We start from the raw sequence: 16,439 nt of genomic DNA, 5'->3' as shown, positions 1-16,439 counted from the left end.
TGTGCCGCTATTTTCTCCGTCAGATTTATTGGCAGTGTTCGTCTCCTGGTGTTTGTGTCATTTTCTTTATCTGCAGCTGCATCAGGAGCTCTTTATAACTTTTAAAAACAGCGGTGAAGGTGTCATGCCGATCATGACACTGAAAAAGATGAATGTGGTACAAATAATGCGCAGTAAGCCCATTGTTTCCTGTCGACTCTTTCTCTTGTCCGACCATCGGAGAGCGGATATTGCTCTCTGCACCTGAGTGGATCTGGACATTGAATGCATTCTTTGCTTCACCTTGTTGATCCTCATCTCACTAGCCCTCCGTGAATCATCGTCTCACCCCGGATAGGCCTGTCAACGGTCCCAGAAAGTGGACTCAAACCATGACAAATTCATGCTTTTTGGGTCAGATGCTACTGATGTGTTTGCAGACTGAAAGATTCGCTGTTCAATTTATGGAATAACTGAATAATGTTCTTCTGAGGATCCTGTGACTGCCTGTGTACTGCTTCCTGGGCCATTTTCTATATTTCTCTTTTAATTACAAAAAAAAACCCAAAAAGGAATGTGTAATGGCTGGTTTCGAACCATTCCCTCCACGCTAACCTCTAGAAACTTTGGCTTCTAATGTTATCTAGATCGGGCAGTAGTTTGAACAAGGGGTTCCATGTCATGGTACTTGATGCTCCTCATCTCCATCCATCAACCACCCAAGTGAACTGGGATTTCTCTGTATCCATCCACCCAACTGCACCCCGAGTTATCTCCATCCATCCATCCAAGTGCACTGGGATTCATCCCCATCAATCCGTCCGTCTGTCCATCCGCCCGTCCGTCTGTCTGCCCGTCCATTCATCTGGAGCAGCGGTGACGCAGTCAGACCACCTGACCCACTCGCCCAGTCTGTCACAACATGTGATCCATTCAAACTGGCCGACTCTCCATGGAGTAGCACCACTGGGTACTGCTCAAAGGTGTTGTGGTCGAGTGAGATCACCGGGGTCAAGCTATTTCTGGAAGCATCACTGGCCGTGGTGGCTCACTCTAAACCCACTGACTTAGCTTCCTTATTAGAGGTCCGCTTGTGTTTTCACTGCAGCTTGCCGGAGGACAATACATTTTGCTGATATTTACCAGCTATTGGCCTACTAGAATAATAATGCATCTTGTTCCTAGTTCAGCAAACCTTTTTATCAGTGGTTCTGTTTTTCTGGTCTGGTGTCTAGGCGTGATATTTCGGGGGAAAATTATTAGTCAGCTGTGGACTTACTGAGCTTACTGACACGTTTAGCATAAAACACCACTGATCGGTCTGCCGATCAATGAGGCCTGTAATGCTCTGGCATGATATCGCTGTTTCACAACACAACACCATTTGTACTGTTTGACCACCAACAATAAAATGACCCAAACTGGAAAGCGCCAAATCTTTAAATTACAAATTTCAAACATTTTTCCTCAATAAACCTGTATATAAATAGCAAGTAGGGAGTTCTGTATTGGTGCAGTTGTGCTTATATTGCATTGTTTCTATTTGAGTATTTAATTGCATCTGTTGTTGGATAGGTCACAAGGGACCTACTGGTATCTATAATGATCACATGACAGGTGTCCAATAAACTTGTCTTCTTCCGTGTGACGGCCTTGCTGATGAAGAATGTTGTTTTCTTTGTCCTGTCAGGGTAGTTGAATCTTCCTTTGAGTTCTGGTTTTTTGCTTTGTTAAGCGTTGCAGTTTTTCTGGGATACCAAGGGTCGCATAGCAACACACTGCCTGCCAATTTGTACGGGAAGTGGCTCTGTTGGGTCTTGTCACATAATCACCCTGTGTGAAAATCATTGATTCAATGTTTTGGAGGACATTGTTGTAGGAAAATGAAAGCTGCATTTGTTTAAGATTTGATCCATTTTTCTCCTAAGAATGGTTTTCTATCTGATTGCATTTACATGTTGCACTACTCTAACTACGGACCCTTAGAGCATTGTTATAATCTCTTGGATCGTCTTCATCCTAATAATATTAGGATGAAAACGATCCAAGAGATTATAACAACGCTCTACGATCAAATAAACATTATTTCTTTGATCGTTTGGACTCTTCTTGTGTGTACAAGAGGATTCGGTCTGTGACGAATAAAAACGTTGAACTTCAAACCTCTTAAGTAAATCTCGGAATAATCTGACAGGCTCCGGGTTTTTATTCCCCATGTCAATTGATATTGCATCTAACTCTGCTGCAACAACTATCAATAAATCCAGAAGAGTTTTCTTAACGGATTCAAGCAGACAGGTGTGCTATTGACGTGCGGAGCGTACGGGTGCGTGAGTGTACGGGTGCATGGGCCATGCAATATTTAATGAATAGATTTCTGATAAACAAGGCATTCATTAGGCTCAGACACAGGAGAAGCTGTGAAAGAGCGTCCCCCGGGGCGAACATGTCGTTTTTTTTTTTTTTTGTTTTTTTTATGCCCTTTTATGCTGAACTTTTGGTGAGTCATACAGGAATGTCACAGTGCCAGTGTAAAGCGTATGTGTCTGCGTCTGAGTGTATCCACACAGGGCTGCGCAAGATAGAAAGTGTGAGTTCTATATATTCCTGCTGGTTCGGTTTTATTCCCCCTGGAGAGTTTGTACGTCATTGCTCACACTGGAGATCGTGGTGACGCCGACAGATTTTCTGGTGTGGGAATTGAGACAACCTCATCAACTCCAGTGCATAACTAACATTGGAGGACGGCGAGTCATATAATTGTGGCCGAAATTATCCGCACTGGCACAATTCTTTATTTCACTGTTAATAGTATAGCAAACTGAACATATCCGTTTCAATACTGATGCCATGCACAGATTCAGCTGCAAAGTGACCCCAAAAAGTCTCTGAATTTGGTCTCATCTCTCCACGGGACATTCTCCCAGAAGGATTTTGTCATGTTCGGGTGTTCGGGTTCTGGATTTCTTGTGTGTTCGTAGATACGTCTCCCAGACCACCTGCTGAATCTGTGGCAGCCTCGATGGACATCTAGAATCTTTCCCTGCCTGTTGTTAGCAAAGAATTGTGTGAGATGATATGTTAAGTATTTGACAGTTTTGCACAATGGAGCTCCAGCACTCGCTTCCAGTACTTGACTTCTTAGAAATATGTGCAATTAGGAAGATGATGTATTGAGTTGTTTTTAGACAGTCGACGGGACTCATGTAAAATACATGCTAATGAGAGGAACTTTGACACCAGGAGTAGAATCAAAGCAAAGATGACGTCTGCCATTTTTGGAGTTGGAGCTTGACTGCGATACCATGCCTGATGTTTGCTTTTTATTAATTCAAAGGTAATGACTTAAACATGTTGCTGTCACGCTTCTTTGACTCAGCATTCTTGATTTCCCCAAGGTGATGTCCCAAGCAGAGGGCCAACAGAAGAACCTGGTCCACTCCATAGACTCACTGCCCACGAAAGGCCCCGTCTCGTGCTTGGACCAGGACTTGCTGCTGCTCAAAGCCACATCGGCTGCCACTCTGAGTTGCCTGGGAGAGTGTCTGAACATCCTCCAGCAGACCCAGACCCAGAGCCACAGCCAGAGCCAGCCTCTATCCCAGGCCTTCCAGCCCAACCACACCACCCATGGAGCCCCCTCCGGTGAGTCGGCCCCCGGCCCCATTCCAGTTCCGCTTCTGGAGCCCCCAAACCCTGCATCTCCTCCATCCCCTCTGTCCCCACCGTCCCTCTCTACATGGCCTGACCCTAGTGGCAAACGCCACTTGGCGGAGCTAGACTGTGGCCCTTGTCCCTACCTGACAGGGCACATGAACTTGAATGTTTGCAGTAAATGTTGTTGAATGTTACATTTAAACCTTGTTTGTTTGATTCCATTCATTTTCATTTTCCTTCAAGTTATTAGTGATGTTCTTTGTCATTGTTAATGGTTGTGATGTTTGCATTTTTCCCATTCATAGTTATGTTTGCTTTGCTGACAAATGCTGTAAATTGCTGATGATTCCTTATTCAATATGATAACCAAGTGCCAGGTGTATGCATGAGTGAATGTGTTGAAATTTATCTACAGTCAACAATGTTTACAGAGGTTGATGAGAGTATTTCACATTTTTTTCCAAAGTGCATGTAAGAAAAACGATTTGGGCCATGTATATTATGTGTTAAAGAGAGAACGTATTCGCAAAGTCTATGCACTTCCCTTCATGGATGAAGTCTTGCCAAAGAAATCTCCATTGGTGCCTATAAGTCAGACCGACCTACCATGTCCTGCACTCTTTCTGCCAAATGGATCCAATAAAGCTCTTTCATGGCAAACCTTTTGCAGGCTAAGGGTGCTTCTATGTTTGCAAATTTGGCCCTCAATTGGGCAAGAATAACAAGGAATTCTGTGGGAGGGGGACCATCGTAAAGACAGAAGTTAGACCCCTGAGTTCGGTCAAGAATGAACTTGAACAAATATGAACCCCACTCCACATCAGTCTAATCCCAAGTCAAGTGTTGTTTATTTACACGGACGTAATTTTCAATTATACTCCCAAATGGCCTCCCGTATTTAATGAGACATGAACAAGTTAACCACTTCCCCCAACTTTTGTCCCTTAGTCATACAAAAAAAACAAATTTAAAAATACATTTGAATATAGGAGGAGAGATCTCCCTTCCACAATTTAGTGTCCCCTTCAGCCATGGGCCCACCAAATGCGAAGGAATAGTTCTTCCCCTTTACTGTTCTCACTATTCTAGGGTCATTCATTTTCTTAATTTAAATTGTGGAGGTAAGACCATTAATGAGTTTTCCAACAGGCTGGAGTCGGTCTGATTCAGAACCAGTTGTTGCACTCATATCTGCGGCTCTTGCAAGTGGTTCTTGGTGTGTAGGGTTCCAGGGTCTGGGATCGAAGGTAATCCTCACACTTTGTTGGTCTTTTGTCCCGTTTGCGTCAGCAGTGGCCCTGCCCTGTGCCTGTGCGTCAGACAGGGGGTGGTGCGGAATGGGACCGCCGGGCCGCAAGTACAAACCTCTTTCCCTCCGCTGCCTGGCTGACCAGTCTTGTGGGGGTCCAGGCGCTCCCCGCTTCCGGCATGTACCCCCTTGTACCCCCACACCCCAGCGGCTCGCGTTTCAGTGTGCTAGGTTTGGCCGAGCGCTGGTTAGGGTGGCACGCTGGCATGGGCAGCATCCGGCGGGATGCTGCTGATGAAAGGCGGAGGGGGTGGTGGCGTGCTGAGTGGTTGGTTGGGTGGCTGGTCGGTTTGATGATTTGGCAATTCCTGGCGTGGTGCTGCCGCTGCATGGGCGAGTTCACACTCCACTAGCAAGCCGAGCATGACGTCGGACTGAGTTTCGCCAGCACGGTGGTCACACCAGGCTCCGAATGGCACAGAGACGGAGCATCGACGGGGGCCGAGTGGTTCAGCCTGTCCTGTTGATGAGAGGGAACGTAACGGATCAATGCGACTGGAACGCCGAGGGGTTTCGTAAACGCCCACCAAATAACTACGTTTCCAAAGCAGACCGCTTGGTGCGCGACGATCACAGGAAAGGTTTTTGGCCGCTTGCTCACACTCTCTTGGAACCCCCCCCCCCCCCCCACCCCCACTCTCTCCATCACTTTCCATAAACAGCTTGCTGAGGGCCCCACCCCCCTCGACATGTAGAGGATTTTCCTTTAAGGAGATGAAAATCCATAAAGGAATGAATTTGGCTTGTCGCCAGTTTTTTCTTTTTTTCCCTTCTTCTTCCTGGAGCAGCTTTACGTGCCAAAAAAGTAGTCTTCCTTTCATGTGTAGCAGAGTGGAAATGTCAATGGCACGTAACATCTCAACAAAAATTGACTGATAGAGAGTGATGTATAGCGATATTTACAGGAAGAACGGGTTATGTTGGTGTCACAGCCCAGAAATGGAAGGTAAAGCCATTGGAGGCACTTACTGCATGAATGTCCAGTCAGTTTGGTCTGCATCAACATTTTCGTTCACCTGCATGCTCCTGTCCAATGGCTTGAGTCACATTTGATCATTTTGAGTCATTCTACTTCTGGTGCTATTTCTGACATCATTCAGCAATACCTTAATCTAGCATAATGTACCTGTAGTTTTGGAAAATTACAGTTTTTAACATTTGCGAAACTGGACTGGAGAAACTCTCACTTATAAGAAGACATTAGATACAGTATAGAACTACTCATTAATACCCACAGACATGTACCCACAGCCTCTGAGTAAATATCCATGAAAAAAAAAAAATCCCTTAACAAACTCGCCTGTGTACCTCAAGCAAGGCACATTTCCAGGTATAATTCCAGGCATAATTCCAGGCAATCCTGCACAGCGCTCTAAAGGTCCCTGTCAGTTAGACCGTGTGCTGACCAGACCAGAGGCCTGGCCTTGGGGCTACTCTCTCAGCTTTTTGTCTGGGTGGTTTTAGCCGCGGGCTCCTCTCCAAGCCTCTCGCAATCCCTCTCTCGCTGCACAGCTTCTCACTAATGGATCTCACGGACTGGAACGGTGGCATTTTAGACTTTTAACCTAATTTGGGTGCTGGGATAGAACATGAAGGGTGGGGGGGGGGGGGTCCTTAATAACACTCATCGAAACAGGATCCACTCCCGAACTGGGCATTAGAAACCTTTCAAATCAAGACACAGAGGAGTATGTTTCTTAAGTGAAGGGGTAATGCCCGACAAGGTGTTAGTTACCCAAACATTAAAGCTGTCCCGGAGGCTGTGACGGACAGCTGCCTCCGTGGATACCATGTAGATTACCACTGAGATGTGAGTCACTAAGCCAACATGTAGATAACTGGAGCACTGCACGTTTCCATTGCATGAGATTAGAGGTTAACCATGGGATCGTAGGTATCCAGGTATTAGTCAGTTCCGCAGTTGTCGCCGCAGGAACATTTTATTTTGAAGGAGAAACACCAAATTATTAACGCATGATCCTAACTTTCAATCGCCCAAGGTTTAATTCTGATAATGGCCTTCACATCGTCTGGCATTACCTGTTACTTATTAAATGACACAGCATTTTAATATCCCATTATTTAAGCATTGTAAGTAGAAGTCTTAGTAAAAGTTACATGACCTCAAAGTAGAAGTAGTTTGAGGTCATGTATAATAATCACAGAATTCATTTTTTTTTTTTTTTTTTTTAAACGGCTGTCCAACTGGAAGCATCTTGACAGCCGAATTTACTCCGAATTATTTTTAAGGTTTCCAGTTATATGTGTATTGGGTCTGAAACGAGGCACAGGCGGTATCACAGTAAATGTGATTTTTCTTATTTATGAGCCTTAAATCAAAGTGCGTCATTGTTATTCCAGCCAGCTCTATGCAGACGCTGCTGAAGTATTCGATTTTAAAATGAGAAACACACACACACACACACACACACACACACACACACACATACACAATTTCCTGTTGTCTCTGTGTATCAGATAGGGCCTCTAAGTTTGGACCGCTATCTTCATTTAATATTAGATGTCTTCCAATCTGAAACATATTTAAATACACTGCAGAAAGAAGTATCAAGTAAGTTCATGTTTAGGATTTTGTTCCAAAATAATTCAATTTATCAATTGAAGACAACAGATTCATAAGGACAGAAGTCGACGATTGGATGCCCAGTGACTAGGTGCTTACCCCGCTTCGTTCTGCACTCGCAGATGGTGCTCCTGTGTGGACTGTACCAAAGTCACCCACGGGGGAGCAGCTGAAGAACGGGCGTGTGACTCCTCTGTGCTCAGCCGAGCCGTCCCCCGCCCTCAGGAAAAACACTCCGTCTCACGGTGCAGAGGTGAGTTTCTATATATTATTTATTATATTCTCATTTTCTTTTTACCCCCTCCTGTCTGCTGTCGGTGTTCTAGTTATTTTCCATCCGTGTGAAAGTCACGGGCTTCCCACAGTTTTCCACTGAAAGGGCAGATAAACACAGCTCGTGCTCCATTTTGCATTTATAAAGCTGTATGATCAGCTGGATATTAATCAGCTCTATCAGTTGATTGATTGCAATGCAGTTTGTCCAGAAAGTCTTCCAATTCGCTTATTTAAATCTTGTATTTTATTTATTTATTCAATTTTCTTTATTTATTTAAAAGATTTAAAATAAATGAATACATTTGGCAGCCTGTCCAGCGAAGGATAAACGGCCTTGTAATAGCCTTACCAAAAGGGACATGTAAAACTATTCTTGCATATTTAGTTCACCCAACAGAGGGCCAGTAGTATTTGAAAACTGTCGTTTAACTTCTGCTACTTGACTTCAGGGAGTAAGGATCATTACCGAATTAACATTAACCACGGAAGAGCAATCAAATCAATACTGGCCCACAGACTATAGGGTAAGACAGCTACTGTTTATGTGAAGATAATCTCTTTAGTGGGTGATGTAAACGAACGTTCATGCGCATGGGAACGTATTTTCTTTGAGGGGTACCGCCCAATATACATGCATGTGAATAATTCAAATAATTGAATTATATATATATATATATAATACATTAATTTCATTAAGTTATGCAGCATCATTGTCCAACAACTCGCAATTCATACTTAATCATCCAGCTCTAGCAAACAGCAAACAATCCACGTCAATACACAGACTTCATCCACAGCGGAAGTCAAAATGCTGGTGTCGGCACCAATAATAAACACAACAATGCATGCACTTGACTATAAGATGAATTGAAGTCTGGTGTGGAGGTCTTCCCGGGTCCGGGACCAGCTACCGACCAGCGGAACCTGACCCGGGACCCGGTTTGGGTCACCGTTTTTATTATCACCTTGGACATGCACCGGGTTGGTTCTGTGCGGTCCAAACGGGTTTTGTGTAAGCGAAAACCCCTTAAAGTTTGGAGCTGAGGCTTGTTCAATCCACAAAGCACATACGTAAGAGGTGATACACATCTCCGTTAATAAAGGACATTCAGGCAGTAAGGCGGTGCAGCCTCGTGATCTCTGATGAGGCACATTGGATATTCTGTACAGTGTATTGACAAGGTATATTGACTATTCAAACTTGCTAAATCATACTGTACATTCTTTACCTTTTCACACGGTGCATCGGAGAAGTCAACGTTGCAGAATGGATAAAAATGGATTTGTCTTTGTGCACGCCAGGTCTTTTGCAGTGATTTGCAGCGGATTCTTCCGATTTTATCTGGAATATTTCTTGGTCTTCCGGACTTTTGGCTCTGCGTCATCCGTTCCGTTTATCTTCCATGTTCTTATGATGTTTCTGGAAGTAGGTATTTTGGCACAAATTGAATAAATGATAACCCTGGAATGACCCAAATGAGTAAATCACCTAAATCTGGGCAATATTAATCTTCTTTTTAAAAGGTAACAATGAATAATGCAGGAGGGATCTGAAACTTTTGCAAAAATCTTTATCCCTTTTTTTTTTTCTATGTGGAAACTGTATTCAGCTCAAATAAAAAGTCATATTGCTTTAAATTGTGAAGAAAGGTGTCATGTTTAGCTTGATGCGGTTTAGAAGTGAGATCAGCTTTCATTCACTTAGAGCAGTATCGTGTGCAGTGGAAAACGTTTCAAAATTCCACTTATAATGCCAAAAATAATGCAAACTAGCACATTGTGTTTCAACATCAAAATTGCAAGGCTGTACTAATGTGTCGGTTCCAGCAGAAAAGCAACTTCAGAACGAGTCTCACACCGGAAGTGGTACGTAGGGATGAAAAGTTCGACTCCTTGTAGGAGGAGGGCATAATAATAATACCGCTTTTATTTGTTTGACGTTTTTAGTGGTTAACAGGATTGTGGTATGGTGCCGTGGAAATATTTAATGGTGTAAAGTGTGCCGTGGCAGGAAAAAAAGGTTGTGAAACATGGACTCAGATATTCATTGTAATGTGCAGTTTGGCCCTGGGCGCCCACATTTTTGCTGTTCAGATCTGAATGACAAGAACAATGCATTGCCTATGAAATCACCTCCATCTCAGTGTTCCCTTCCTCTCTCCTACTCCGTGCTGTCGACCCTGATGATGGTGCCTCCTCCGTCTCTCTCTCTCTCTCTCTCTCTCTCTCTCTCTCTCTCTCTCTCTCTCTCTCTCTCTCTCTCTCTCTCTCTCTCTCTCTCTCTCTCTCTCTCTCTCTCTCTCTCTCTCTCTCTCCTCCCCCCCCCCCCCCCCCCCTCCGTCACCCTGTGAAGGAGTGCGTGTCGCCCCTTAATGTGGAGGCTCTCACGGCCTCTGAAAGTTTTAATAGAGCGCCCGTCTCATAAGTGGGTCACACGGCGAGGAGCTGGAGCTCAGCCGGGAGGGAGGGAGGGAGGGAGGGACAGAGAGAGAGAGAGCTTCCTTGATATCTCATCACCACCTCTGTCGTTGTAGAGCCCTTCAAACATACAGGTCGGGGGAGAGGGGAAAATCACATCTCCTGTGTTTTCTTTTATTTAGTTTTTACTCTCCGCACTAGTGTGCCGAATAATTTCCTAAGTTGTTCATTGTAATCATAAAAAAAAATCTCTGTTGTAATGTATGTTGTTGTATACTTTGAAATATAAATAATAAATATGGAAATATCAATATGAATACATTAATAAATGTTAAAATACTAATATAAAATTAAATACAATTATTATTATATTATAAATATATATATATTATTAACAACTTATTTTAACATTAATAAATGTTAAAATACTAATATACAATTATTATTATTAATATATATATATATATATCAATTGTAATGTGTGTATGTGTTTTTTTACATGCTCTTATTCTCAAAAAGGTTTTCTCTAGAGTTTTTTAGTAGTTTTTTCCTTTTTAGTCACACTGACATTTGCCTCCGCCTCTCCTGGCTAAATTATTCAAACACCTCTCATAACATAACAATATAATATTACGAATAACAAGCTGCACATTAAACAACAGTTATTTGAATCTGTCATAATCGTTTATGTGTAAATGTCAGGTTTTCGTTAGTTGTGATAGGAGCGTGTGTTGTTAAAATATGTCTAACGTGTATCAGATGGTGAAACTTTCATATGTGATTTGATATTGTAGTTGATTAATTTATATATTTTAGTTCATATAAAGGAAATCAGTGACATTTTGCCCTCAGCAAATAAGCATTTTGTGATAAGGATCATCATCTATCCACAGTTTCCTGTAAATTGGATTTTTCTGGATTTGAAGCGTCAATGGATGAAAAGTGATTTACAGCTAATTTCCAAGCTGCTCCAAGGAGACAATTTACAGAACTTGGAAGTAATTTATCCAAATTGTATTCCTATATCCTTTATTTTCCTTTTATAACAGTTTTGGCAGTTTACAGGTTTCTTCTACACAGAGATTACAAAGAAACTCTAAATCGTAATTATCAGCACAAGGGATTTCACGTCAGATCTTGTATGATAAGACATGGCTTTGTTTATCTTTACACCTATAATAGACAATGAGACGATAATATTATATTAAAAAGTAATACAGTGACGATTTTGTGAAAAATTCTATTAAAAAAGTACTTCAAAGTCCTTTAATTTCATTTTGTATGGCCAGAATGAACCCTTTATATTACATAGAATATAGAAGTATAGTGTATAGTGATACTATTAGAAATAGTAGTAATAGTAATATTTTTAATAAGAAGACTAGGCTTTAATAATTATTAATTAATTGTTAAAATAATAATAATAATTAATATAAAGTGTCATGTAATGTATGTATATGTAATAATTGTACTTGATTATGGATATAACGGATTTATTAAACTTTTTTGCTTTAAATTGTTTCTCAAATTCCAATTTGTCACATAACAATTAAGAATAATGAACCTTTTTACATTTTTAAACTCCTTTTCCTCCCCAAAAGTCGCCCATGATGCAGCGTGAATGGGACTGGGTGTGGAGGTTGGGCTCAGAATGCCTTCTTCAGGTTCTCCACCCTGGCACTGGTTTTTATTCATCCTCTCTCCTTCAAGCTTTTTTGTTTAACAATGCATTTCTATACTGTAGATTCTTGTTTTTTTTTTTTTTTTTAAATAGAGCTCGGTCTTCTGTTTATGCCTGATACTGTACAGTACATAATACTGTTCATACATACATACAGTACATACATATATACATACATACATACAGTACATACATACATACATACATACAGTACATATATACATGCATACATACTGTACTTTAGATTCTTGATTTTTTTTTTATTTAACAGAGCTGTCTTCTGTTTGTGCCTGATCATGTACATACATGCATACATACTGTACATACATGCATACATACAGTACATACATATGTACAGTACATACTTACAAGTACATACACACATACATTCTTGACATACATACTGCACATACTGTACATGCAAACATACATACATACTGTACATACATACTGTACATACAAACTGTACATGCATACACACTGTACATACATACATGCTGTACATACATAATACATGTATGCTGTACATGCATACATACACACTGTGCATGCATACATACATACACACTGTACATACATATGTGCTGTAAATGCATGCATACTGTACATACATACATGCTGTACATACATACTGTAATAATGTTCTTACATCCATATATATTGTACATACACATACATATTATACATACATTCTGTTCATATCTACACACTGTACATGCATACATACATACCATACAAAGATACGGTTCATACAAACTGTACATACATACATGATGTACATACATTCATACATACATACATACATACATAACTGTGAATACATACATGCTGTACATACATACTGTATGACTGTTCTTAAATACATACATATTGTACATACATACTGTTTATACATGCATATACACAGTACATGCATACATACATACATACATACATACATACATACATAATACTGTACTCTCATACTGTACATATGTGCAGTTCATACATCATGTACATGTGTACTGTACATACATGCTGTACATACATACATACATACATACTATACATACATACACACTTGCATACATGCATACATACTGTCATACTGTACTTAAATACATACTGTCCATACACACATTGATACATAAATACATAGTGTACATACATAGTGTACATACATACTGTACTAACTGTACACACATACATACATACATACATACAAACTGTAGAGACATCCATACATACTGTACATACATGCATACATTTTCCATTTGATCAGATTTAGTTCTGGGATCCAGAGTCATCATTTTAACTACAGTAGTAATCAATTTACCAAAATATTTATTGGAGCTCCTGCAACACATGTGGCTCATTGTGTTTACGCTTAGTGTGATAAACTGATGCACAGTGAGCACGAGACCATGGGTTGGAACCAGTGAAGATCTTCTCAGCAGGAAGCTGTGTGGCGACAGGTTCCGATGCTGCCTCTCAGCGCTCAAGTGCCAGTTTTTCCATCCACGTCGCCGCAGACTTCTTCTTCAGATGATGGGAGTACCACCAGCTCTTGAAAAGTCTTGATGGTGCTGGATGTGAACTTTAGGGTTTGATTCCCGAGTGAGCTTTTGAAAGCCGGCAGCCCGAGGGCACATTAATAATCGCCCGGAGAACATGGCCCAGTGTGAGGTTGACCTCGTGGCGTGACGGTTCAGTGCTGCTGTCACAGGTTCAAGTCGCACTTTTTCCCATCCAAGTCACCGTAGAGGTTCCTTTAATCAGATGATCAGAGTAGAGGTGTTGCACGACGAGTAAACCCGCTGGCGTGTAGGTTCGATTCCCGACTAAGCTTCCGAAAGCGGGCAGCTGGAGGGCACATTTGAAAGCGCCCGGAGAGCTTTAAAATATGTATGTACATACAATTTTTTTTAATTCATTAATAAATAAATTCATTAATTATCTCATTAGTCTTGAAAGTGGGGATAAAAAAAAAATTGAAACACAACAAATATATCAAGGTTTTGTTTTTCCATTTGACTCATTCTGCTGTTTGAAATTCAGGCCTGTATTATGCAGCCGACAAGAGCGAGTACTTGCGCTGGTTTTATCGTCCCCGGCGCCGGGCCAAGGCGGAGCTGTGGGAAAGGAGCCTGAAAGCGCTGACGCCGGCAGGATTCCTGACGTTCTTCTTAATTTTTCTTTTTTTTTTTTTTAATACATTTCCAATAGCAGCGGCGGTTTCGCTCCCACAGCAGGTATTAGATCAGCTCGCTACATCGCTGGGGATGATGTGAGAGCAAATGACCAAAATCTGTCAGTCAGTTCCCCAGAGTCAGAGAAGGAAACCCGGAGGCAGCAGATCTTCCTCCTGCACCCGTCCTTCCACGTGTGACCTTTAATAATGTCCGAAGAGTTTTAACTGCACTATTTCAGTGCTCTCCTCTTCTGCGGAAGAAATTGCAATGCAAATGGAATAACGCAACAAACACGTGGTGAACGTAATGAGTTGTGGTTCTGCAGCCTAGGTCACACATTCCTGCATTACATACCTTTCATTATCGAGATGCAGTTACCCTCAAGTCCAGCAGGGCGCGGCAAAGTAAACAGTATATAATGAAAATTAACCAGAATTTTTAAGCAGTGTGTTTTGACACTTTGCAGGGAGATGTAATCAATCTGGGAGTCACGTTCCTTGTTTTACACGGTCAACCATACCCAAGTTGTGTCATGACTCTAAGGAAGTGTCGATCGCACTGGGGTGGAAAAAGAACTGGAAAAGCGACGAGATTGATAGACTAGAAGATATCTTACTAAAATAACTACTCTGATAAAGGGGAAAGTCACTCATTTGAATACTACTTGAGGAAAAGTCGCTGGCATTAAATGGTCTTAAGTATCAAAAGTAAAAATAAAAATAAATGCTGTGGCAAAAAAAAAAAAAGAAAAGCCAGACTTTATTTTTTGTCGGCAAGCATAACACTTCATTCGGTGACACCCATCTTTCACTCCGACATAAGAAAAAAACATTTGGTGTAAACGTGGCCACGGGTGTTGGTCTCACTCAGTCACAGCAGGTGCAGGTGCTGGTGCAGGTGCTGGTGCGGGTGCAGGCGGTGCAGCGTCACCGCTGGAGGTGGCCGTCGCTGTGGGCGTGGCTCTCCGACACGCTGCTCTAGTTTTGGCTCTCTGGGACCTGCCTGTGCTTCTTCAGTAGCAATGCCCCAAAAACTAAACTCAACACGGTCAGGGTTCCCAGGTCTCCATGACAAACCCAGAAAAGTGTGTCAGAAATATTGATTTACACCTGAATTCTCTGTTCAATCTCAGGTTCCATGGTTAATTGGGTAGCGATCGATTGTCACTTTTTAAAAAGTTTGAGGAGCACTGAGCTAAGGCTTTCCACCGTGGTCACCTGGTTTAGTGTGTAATGTCACTTTTCAGAGCCTTATTTATGGAACGGTAATCCTGGCATCACAGCAATAATTTTAGTGCTCCTCTGTTTTTCCGGGTCCCTAAATAATGAATGTTGTCTGTCTGTCACTTCTCGCACAGACAGACAGGTGGGCGGTGGAGCCCGGTGTGGGAGCGATGGAGTAATGACTCATCCTCCCCTCTTTATTCACTTCAAACTGGATGCGACGCAGCTCGTCTCCCCTCCACTTTGTGACTCTAATGAAAGCCGAGGCACCGCAGGAGGAGAGCGCTCTTCTCTTTATTACTTTCTGAAACCCCTGGCCCCAGAGAAGCTGCTAGGAAACGCTGCCTCCTTCCTTTTTCTGGCAGCGCAGGGGTTTCAAAATGGCTGCAGTGGAGCCAGTGTCGTTCTCAAGGGCCGGTAGGCCCGTGGCGGCGTTCCTTTATTTTCTGACTTTTGGCTTCCATAGCTCCTTTCCTTGTAAAAACTAGTGGACATTATGAGACTCTGAGCATCTGGTTGCCAACGGCGACGGTTAAAGCATCATGTGACTGGTGCATTGGTGCATTTACTATGACTCTTCAGAAAGTCCACCTGTCAGGTTTCCTCGGAGATGAAATTCTAAATGTCTTCATTTTCTCAGTAATAAGTCTATTTATATACATACAGAGAGGGATGTTCCATTACTGACTGTTTCCTGCAGCCATTTGTTATTTTTTCGGCACTGTGCTAGATGTAATGCTGGCCGGAGGAAACATTATTATTATCATCATCATTATGTCATCATTTTAATATTGCTAAACTGGCTTGTTTTATGTTTTGCAGACAGGTACGCTGCTTTACTCAATGATAGAAAAGTGGGGGTTTTTTTTTGGCCATGAGAGAAGAAGGGCAGCTGTCCACCCCCTGCTTGGGTCGAGTTTCCTTTCATGGGTTGAATTTCCTTTCGAATTTGAATTCATCAAAAGGTGTTTTTTTTCCTCCCAGGAGCAGAAATAAGATGAATACAATTACTGCAGCTCTTTGACGCTGTGTAAATGTCAGGGAAAAAACCCTTCCCACACGTCATGTATTTTATTACACCGTGCCGTGTGTGGCTTCCATGGTTCAATGGATCTATACAGACTCCAGACCAAATTCGTAA

General features: G+C 42.0%; 1 protein-coding gene across 1 annotated transcript in view; it reads left to right on the top strand.

The window, feature by feature from the left end:
* Positions 1-16,439, top strand: part of LOC307235488 (oxysterol-binding protein-related protein 10-like) — a gene marked incomplete at its 5' end in the record, with an annotated part of 71,771 nt that overhangs the window by 47,073 nt on the left and 8,259 nt on the right. Inside the window, 2 exons of the mRNA XM_080007606.1 lie at positions 3,378-3,624; positions 7,652-7,782. Coding sequence (XP_079863732.1) covers positions 3,378-3,624; positions 7,652-7,782 — 378 coding nt within the window. The remainder of the gene's footprint in view (positions 1-3,377; positions 3,625-7,651; positions 7,783-16,439) is intronic.

The sequence above is a fragment of the Zeus faber genome (genome assembly GCF_960531495.2).
Source record: "Zeus faber genome assembly, chromosome: 1".
NCBI lineage: Eukaryota > Metazoa > Chordata > Actinopteri > Zeiformes > Zeidae > Zeus > Zeus faber.
Note: the sequence above shows the minus strand (reverse complement) of the source record. Positions and strands in the feature narration are given on the sequence as shown.